Here is a 9,609-nt window from a genome sequence, read left to right as displayed (position 1 = left end):
CCCTTCAGACCGATATCAACCTTCCTTTCATTACTGCCGATGCCGCTGGGCCTAAGCACATCAATATGAAAATGACAAGGTCACAATTTGAGACCCTCGCCAACGACTTGATTCAGAAGTGTATCGATCCCTGTAAGAAGGCCTTGAAGGATGCCGGCCTTAAACCAACCGATATCCAGGAAGTTATCCTCGTCGGTGGTATGACCCGTATGCCAAAGGTTGTTGAGACCGTTAAGGTCCTTGATTCAGATGAGGTTGTAACTATCATTCAAATCAATTTTGGAAAAGATACTAGCTCCTGCTACCTGATCATGTAATTCTGATATTAGTAGTGGTGGATACTTATTTAGTATAGTTATCTGATTTAGATTCAGGTAATCCACTAACAGCTATAATCTTCCATCTGCTTTTGGTATAAAGAGAATCAGAGCCAAAAAAGGTAATTGGCTTCTTGTGATCTTTTCTTGTCATCGCATATCTTCTAGGTATTTCCATCATGACCTAAGTGGTTTGTCTAATAGAGGATAAATGGGTCTCCAAGAGGGTTTTGCTCTTTCGACTAATTTGATTTCATGGTTGAAGATTCTCCTCGGTACTAGTTTTGCCGCCGTCAGAGGGAGAAATAGTTTTTTGCGTTCCCAGTAGTGCCTTGGGACAGAATTGAAGTTGATCTCATTAGGATCTTCTATGGTTTTCTAATTCTTCCTACTTGGATCGTATTTTCATACCAAGTAACTGTTTCATCATATTCACACATATCTGCGATTCCTTTATCTTCTTCTTCTACCCAAGATTTGCATTTAGGATCTCTGAATTCCCATTTTATATATTCTGGAATGTTGGATAAGTAGTGTTTTGAATGTTAACACCGAAAAGAGATTATCATCCCAGAATTCTCTGCTGCTACCATTTCGCATGCAACTTCAGATATGTGTTTGTTTCATCCTATTTCTAGCCAAATAGAATGTGTGTAAAGCTTTCCTTCCTATAGAGCCTGTACTCCATCATGCCTTTGAATATTAACCGGATTTGGTCTCTTTGTAAACATGATTTTTAGTTCCTTTACAAGTTCTTTATTGATTAGGAATACATTGGATCCTGAATCTAATAGTACTCGTATTTTGTAGTATTGATAGTTTGGGTTTATAATGTGGATATAAGCATATCCCTCAGGACTGTTATCTCTTGTAGGTTTTGGTGCGCTAAAAGCGCATTTCTTGGGGTAAGGTGTTGAGTTGTGGTTCTCTCGTTTCGACATGTCTGAGGTTTTAATAACAACTAGGATGTTTGTTACTGCACCTGCACAGTTTCGACCACTTAGGACTCCTTAGACCAACTTGTTTTCTTTTGGTATATTGGGCAGCCCACTACTAGTAGTCTTTACTCCCTGCCAAGGAGTTCCCATACCTTCTACTTTGTCTACCTGAGAAAGCAATCTAGGGGGTCCATACCATGGTCCAGATATCATGGAAACAAAAGCCAGGTAAGTAGGACTGGTGGGCTGTCTCTTTGATAACCTTGTCAGGCGTATTCTCCACTCTCACTTAAACGTAGACAGTGTCCTCCCTTTATTGGGTTCTGTTCGGTACAAGTGTGGTACCTTAAAAGCTGGAACTAAAGGTAAGGTCTAGAGCTCTTGTACCTATTTCTCATATAGATTGAAGATATGCTTCTCTTTTTACTCTAGATCCTTTATCTTTGCTCTACTGTCGCTCCCTCCAGTACCCTTGGTGCTGTCTGTTTCCTGTCTGGGTTTTGGTTCTCATTGAAGATCATTTAGTTTCCAGGTCACATGCCTGACTACGCTAGTGGACATGCACCAGGTCATTAGGGACAAGCTTACAATACTGCCTTGTAAAGCATAGAGGCACTGCCAATGTGTACATTACTGTTTATTAATCCCCTTAACCTTGTGGCAAGAAGCATGCGAGCACTCCCACGCAGCTCATAATTGCAAGGTTGATTCCCTGGCTTTGCGTTCCTCTGTTTTGCCATCGATTTCGACTCATAGAGAGTATGTCTCTTCTAGACTACCTGAATACCATTTTTGTTGGTACCAATGCAATGACCTAAGTCATTTCTTCATCTTCATCTAGTTCCTAGAGCTTGTTGCCTGGTGGGACTTGGACAGTAGAGATTTTACTGGGATTGCAAACTATAGTCGCTATTCTAAAGGTTTGTGCCATGAATAGGTGCTCTTCTGCCATTGTTCTAACTTGAATTTGTCTCCAGCTGGTTTTGTACTTGTAGTTTTTCTTTCCGCAACGAGTACAACTGCCTTTCCACTATCTTTTGTCAATTGTTGACTGAGGGATCTTTTCATGGGCTGTTATGAAGTTTTATATATCGACTTTATAGTTCCGCTAGATCTCTTTCCCGGTTTCTCTCATTCTGATTCCCGCTTCCTCTTTTTAGATAAACCACCTCTCTGTATAAAGGGTTACTCTCTTTTTACCTTTGGTTGATTTTTGTCAGCAGGTTTTTTGTCAGAGAATGTTTTTGCAAGTTTCGACTTATCTCGGTCTATGTGGTCCCATTCCTGCTATTCTTCCTTATTCCTTCCTACTTCTCAGACTGCTTTTTCCCATTCTCCATCGGTATCGTATTTGTTCAGAAAAAGTCACCATCTATTCTTGGAGAACAACTGTCTATCGTATGCCATTCGTCAGACTGGTCCTATCAGTGGAGCTTAAAGATTCAGATTATACATTTTTCCTATAAATATCTGAATGTTGTTTTTATACTCAACTAATTCCAAGTCTCATATGACTTTATGTCCTTCTTTGAGTGGAGAGTACTGACTGGTAAACTCGCATTCAAAGAAAGTTCATGAACTCAGTTCCGGGTATTGTTCCTCTCCATAGATGCCGTCTATTGCATGCCAATACCATACTGCTATCGAAATGACCTGATCCTCTTTTGTTCTCCCCAGGTTGTAGATGATACATTCACGATCATCATCCCTGATCCTCAGATTTCATTCGAAGGAGTCAACACATTAGATTAACCAATTGTAGACATATTGACTGGTCTTTGTTTTGAAAAATAGGGATGGGTCAGCTGGTCGTTTAATAGTTTAGGCCAGTTCTTCTGCAAGCATATCAGTTGTTCCACGTTATTCCAGGGTTAATCCCCTTTTGAATCTGTATGGTCCTCCTCCATACCGTCCTCCATTTCCATAATCATCTCCATCATTACTCCCCTCATCTCGGTCACCACCTAGTATTATAGGCGTTGGGAATTCTGCTTCTCTCTGTTTTCCCTTACTTTGCCTGTGGATTTCCTCGGGTTTCTCTCTTTCTGCAGCATCTTCCTGTTCTTCTGGGACTCACTCCAACATAGCATGCTGTCCACTTGGTAGTCCACTGTCTATTGCTTTAAGCTTTTCAAGCACTAGAGATAAGGTATCGGATATATGTATTTGATCTCTTTGAAAAGTGCGGATAAAGTCACCATAGCGGTCTGCATCTCTTTCTTGTCTGAAGGCTAGATTGGATATAAAGTTTGGAATTGCTTAATTCTGTTAGGTCTGTTGTGTTCTAAACTTCTAGAATGCTTATTCTAGAGCAAGATCTCGCTCGAGAGCTTCTCGCTGTAGTTAGGTAGTTACCTCCTTATAATGCTCTTATGGTGCATCTTGTTTTGCCAATTTAGCAGGTGTTTCTAAGTCAATTCTTTCTTGGATTTCTCAGATGTTTGCTTTACACCACAGTACACTGATGTAATATAAGGGCTATATTATTGTCATGTATATTTTGGCCTTCCAGAAATCTTTACTGTAGTTCTATCACCCCTCACACATTGGCTTGTAAGTGAGCTGACAAAGTTTTGAAGGCAATATTGGCAGGATCGAGACTGGTTGAAATATCCTGCTGTATTTAACCTATGACTATTCTGACTCAAACAGCAAGTCTTGCTAAGACTGCTGCATGTGTGTTTGGACATAGTGTAGAGTATTCTGAAACAGGAGAGGAGGCCCTAGAGGAGGGTGGGGCAATCAAGATCTTGCCTGCCAGTCCTCAAAAAGGTTTTCAGAGAGCCAGGGGGAAAGAGGACGAATAACTGAGAGTTGTGGAGTGGTGATCTCCAGCGGTATCTATTGGGTTCCCTGGAGTAATCTGCTAAGGAGATTGTGACATCTTTTTAGCTCATTTGTGAGCTTCTGTTTCTTGTACATGAGCTAGGAAGCCTGCATTTCTACAAGTTTCCATTTGAGTAGGATAGGCAGTGGAACACTTAGTGTCCTGGCCGCATTGTGCTGTAGGAAATGGTAGGTAGATGGGTAGAGAGCCTTATAGAGATTTCAGATAATTTCCGAGTCTCCAAGCTAGAGGTATAGTAGCAGAAAGTCTACTACTAACGGAACATTCATTACTGGTATCCTAGTCAAGGAGGGGTTTCCAAGCGAATTCTAGTCTGTACTAGGTTTTGTATAGCTTCTGGAATTGTTCCTCTATGAGAACTAGATCTGGGTCGGTATACCCCAAAGGAATTTCGTATACCAGAAAAAGTATCTCTAAATGCTCGAATTAATGAGATGACACTTGACTGATTGATGGCAAGTGCACCTTAGTCGGTCGTTGGAAGATTGAATTGGTTAGGAATAGTTCTTCCAAGGTATCTAGGCCAACTGTTATATCAATGACTTCACTCAAGGTGTAAATTGAACCCATGCACTCAAAAAAGAATGCAAAGTGGTGACAGATTAGACTAGAGAGTCTTGGTAATGCAGAGATCTAACAATATACTGTTAGGTAGAGACAATCTGATTGACTTCAGAATTGTCTAGGCCAATCAAGATTCATTTCGGTTGATGGAGAATGTCTAGGATGGCTCAAGTTCACTTGTTTCATTTATGACTACTAAGTGTGAATTAAATTTGGTAAAGCAAAATAGAATCATAAAATATGATTATATTATTAAGGTCTCTGCTCCTTTGCGTGATGATGTCTAAAGCTTGCAAGTCACTTCAATATTTATATCCTGCATCTGAGTGTTTGTGGACTACATTTATTTATCATATAAATATGTATCTTTATGATTATAACTCGCAATGTCGGGTATTCTTGAAAGGTACAAACACCTAGAGACCCTCAAAATTACTACACCCTTTTTGGCAATTCCAATATAACTGACTCAGAACTATACTGTTCCCAATAGTTGTTATCCGATCCTTAGAGTTTTTAGACTTGTGGCCTAGTTCTCAAGTCAAACTGAGTTGGTCCCAATTGTCTCCGTCATTGATGAAATGATCAGTTTCATCTGCGGGTTACATCTGCCAAGGTAGTTGTAATTGTAATATTTTTTCAGGTTACCTGACTTCAAACCCCTATAACTCCTTACCTAACCTATAGATGTCTTTCAGAGGATTTCCTACTAATTCACAGAAAGCTATTCGACTAGATTGACAAATATTCCCTCTGTCTGCAACCCATGATTACTCTGGGTAACAGGGGTTTCAATCAATATTGTAGTATTGAAAGTTATCCCCATAACTACAATGTGTTCTGAAACCTAGTTGCAACACCCCGTGAAGTCCAATGGCTTCTATGGTAGTATCCCGCGGCATTCTTGACTCTTGCAGTTGTTGTAGAGTGGATGTAAATGTATAGGTCTCTTGTTGGGTTTCTTCACCATTCAATACCATCACTTTTTGTGAAAACATCCTGTTACCCATGGCCCATAATAAAGTTATCATATTATCAAAGCCTAGTAACCATCTGGGTAGTTGACAGATTTACTCCTTTCTACTTCTCAGACCTAGCCGAAGGTCCCCTCGCATATATCCTGCGAAGTGGATCAGGTTGGACAGACGGTGGCGACGTACATAGTGTTATTCTGATACCTTTAATTCTGTAGTATTATAGTCACAAGATGCAACTGAGATTGATATGTATGATAACGTGTAGGCCCTGTCATAGGGTCGGAGATGTGTGTTGGAGATCAAAGATTCCTATTTCGGATGGAGTTATTCTACTTAGTATGACTCCTCGGTATTGGATCCTGATATTCCTAATATTACCAGAGGCCTATAGGTAAGGTAACCAAAGTCTGTTATCCTGAAAGCATAATAGTATTAGAGAATCGTTAAGCACTCTGTGATACTAATGTGAGGTCATGATGAGACCTGCTTCTAGGAGGGTTGACTGTGAGTAGTGCCTATTGGTAGTCAACCTCCGAAGGGGTCAATCAGGGGAGCTACGTAGCTATTATCCGGGTTTATATATAATAGAGTAGAACCAGATAGATATTCTGAGGCTGCGTATACTTGAAGAATACCAACTTTATATAGGTGGAGAGTTTTATAGTTGGTATTGTATCTGCTCAGGCATGCCAGCTCACTACTGACATATCTACCATAAGAACAGTTTTTACTACTGCAGTTATATTGTAGTTGCAGTGGCTAAAGCTCTTCAGTCAGGTTGATGTCAGCAAACTACAGAGCAGTCTATTTCACTACGCATGATCTTTGGTCCGATCTGCCCAGGTTGGCTTGACAGCCCATGCCAGTTGGCAGCTCGTAAATGCTGAGTAGTGGTAACAAGCAAGTGGTAGAATATGAAATTTACTCAAGTATATGTGAGTCCTCCTGTACTCAGGCAATTAACTACCTCTTGAGATTATGACTTAATCGAGTAAGAGCTGTAGCTTAATAATATTAAGTTTTACTGTTTTATTTCTTCAAACTCTTCTGTTGAGACTTTGAAATTTATTAAATTGGTTCCCATTTGTAGAACAATTCATCTTGCGGGGGCTACAATCTCGAGATCTATCTTCCAAGAGGCAGCCCCTATTACACCAACTAAGTACAGTCATGTTAACTGTAAAGCTTCGTTCTCTATGATCAGGATACCTGGGACTAACTACTACCTCTAGCTGAATATGCTGACGGCAACCTGACAACCAATATATAGTGAGTGACCCCTTTCCATATAAGCTATTAATTCCATCACCAGACTGAATGAATGAAAGAATAGGAGGCACGAAATCCAGGAAAATCACTACATGCAAGCAGGGTAAAAATGATCCATAATAAGGCAAGGTAATTACTTAGGAAGATATGAGACACTATGGTCAAATACTATAACACAAAGACCATGTAACAACCAGATTTCAAAATCAGAAATAAAGTAATATTAAATGAGAAAAATATTAGTACACACTGGAAGTCAAAAAAACTTACTTTAAAATTATTTGGACTGTTTATGAGGTTAGAGAAACGAGGAAGTCATACGAATGAAGTCAACATTGCTGTAACAGGGGCTGCCTCAGAAAAGATGAATCCCAAGGTTCCGACCAGATCGAGATGAATTCTTCTGGGAACAAATATAATAAAATGACAATCTCTCAACAGTAGAATTTGACGAAACAAAACTGTAAAGCTTAATATTGTTAAGCTACTGCTTTACTCAATTAAGTTCTGATCTTGAGAGGTCGTTTATTGCCGGAGTAGAGGAGAACTTGCATCTATCTATGTAGATTTCATATACTGCCAGTTGCTTCCTATTACTAGCCTGCCTTCGTAGGTATCCATCTTAGGTGGGCTGTCTAGCTGACCTCCATGAGGCAGACCAAAGATCTTCTATAGCAAACTAGATCACTCAGTGGTTTGCTAAAATCTACCAGACAGAAGTGTTCTAGCTGCTGTATCTACAATGCAACTGCTGGGGTAAAAACTCTTCTTATCGTGGATATGTTAGTAGCGACTCTCCTGCTGAAGTACAGGTAATACCAACTATGGAACTCTCTACCCATATATACTTAGCCATATACCAGCATCCACAGCCCCTAAACATCTATTCAGTTCTGCTTCATTCTATATCATTCCAGATGATAGCTAAGTAGCTCTCCCAATAGACACCTTCAGAGGTTGACTACCAATAGTTGCTATCTACAGTCAACCCTCCTAAAAGTAGGTCTTATCATGACCTCAGACTAGTATCTTAGAGTCCTTAACAATTTCCTAATACTATTGCACTTTCAGGACAATGGATTTCTGTTACCTTGCCATTAGGCCTCCTGTAATTTCATATACTACCTCTAACTTCAATGTAGTATTACTCCATTAGTTCTGATCAGTTTTGCATGAAACTACCTAAAGACATTTCTTCACGTTCTCTTCTATGACTACATATATGTTGCAGACCACCTCTGGTTGACTGGACAGCATGAGAGTATACGGTATTACAGGAGTGGCTCCAGTTGTAGACTTTTACTAGTCTGACAGCAACTCTCCAAGTTGGAGCGCCTGATGCTAGTGACTTATAATAGGCCTGGAGGGGGGTGTTAGCCACTACACCTCATAGGTACAGGTTGTTCAGAGCTCAACTGGTTGTGGGGGAGCGGTCCACACAATGTGGGATTCAAACACTTTTTGTAGTTTGGTTTGATAAACAATCAAGTAAGTTCCTCAGAAGCTCTGTGAAACAAGTTACTTTCTCAGTAGGGTAAGTTGGCTTTATTGCATGGTAATCATTAGCTCAAGGCAGTGTAACTCTGGTCTGAAAGTAGGGTAACTGTACCTGGACTCATTTTTGAGCAATTCATAATAACTTCCAAATTTACTACTTGGGTTATCCTTCTCTGTAGGCTAATCACAGCTCCTTACTTGTTCCTATGTACTTCTTTGTATGGTATATTATATTAACAATGGTACCTAATTAATAGTACCTCTACTTGGTAGACTTTGGTCTTCCACCATTTCTACTGCTGTAGTCTCTTGACACCTGTAAGGGTATCAGTTTAGTTAACATTAATAGTACTAGGTAGAGTCTTGTTCCAATTACGCATCAGTGATATATATATCCAGTGTTCCACATATCTCAGTTAGAACCTTACAGGGAGTCGGTATATGGATACTGGCAACAACCTCTCTGGGAGCCCGAGGATATTGAGGAAGACTTATAATAGGAATTAGAAAAACTTATGAGAAGTCATATACACTCTTACAGAAACAGTGTACAAGGTCACTACTAAGATGTATCCCAGCTATGGTACTTTGTAAAATGGTAAGGTTGTTCAGAAGATGAGAACACTTGGTGGCCTGTGACAGGCATGGATATCATAAAGAAAATTGTAGAAGAATTTCACTTTGATAATTTGAGTATCCCATATTGGGTAGAGGAATGACGATGAGGAAATGGTATTCCTACCGTGGCCTACCAATCACAGAAGGTTTTTTACCCAGCCTTAATTGGATCCTAAAAGAGTTACTATTTAATTATTCTTTGTTTAATTCAAGGTTTTTGTTCAATATGTACCCAAAAAGGCATTTGAGGCGAAGATTTAAGAGGAAGAAGCTCATGTGAGGAGTACCAAGATCCAATATCTATAAACCATCCTAGGTAGGGTAGCCCTACTTGCAATCGGAATCTTTGGACTTCAATATCTCTGTCCTGCCCCCTGACGGGGCCTGCATGTAATCACACTAATTTATCTCTGTTGGGTTCTGTAACTATAGTACCACAGAATTCGAGGTGTATGAATAACACTATATAGGTCGTAGCTGTCCATCTGACTGAATAGAGTTCACTCGATATATAAGAGGGCACTTTGGGCTACATCTGAGCTTCTGTGTTGGATGAGGTGAGGCCACGCAGTTACCTATAG

At 40.0% G+C, this 9,609-nt stretch overlaps 1 protein-coding gene across 1 annotated transcript, besides 1 other annotated feature; it reads left to right on the top strand.

Annotated features, from left to right (window-relative positions):
* Positions 1-4: 4 nt before the first annotated feature.
* Positions 5-61: a sequence feature (Short protein (GSTUM_00002222001, CAZ80261.1) was converted to a misc_feature.).
* Positions 62-71: 10 nt separating this feature from the next.
* Positions 72-317, top strand: GSTUM_00002221001 (uncharacterized protein; the record flags this gene model as incomplete). The annotated part of the gene is made up of 1 exon (XM_002842479.1): positions 72-317. One exon carries the CDS (start codon positions 72-74, stop codon positions 315-317), a length of 246 nt encoding a protein of 81 aa, XP_002842525.1.
* Between the last annotated feature and the right edge of the window lie 9,292 nt (positions 318-9,609).

Source organism: Tuber melanosporum (assembly GCF_000151645.1).
Source record: "Tuber melanosporum whole genome shotgun sequence assembly, scaffold_128, strain Mel28".
In the NCBI taxonomy this organism is placed as follows: Eukaryota; Fungi; Ascomycota; class Pezizomycetes; order Pezizales; family Tuberaceae; genus Tuber; species Tuber melanosporum.
The sequence above is the reverse complement of the archived record's forward strand: the minus strand, read 5'-3'. Positions and strand labels throughout refer to the sequence as shown.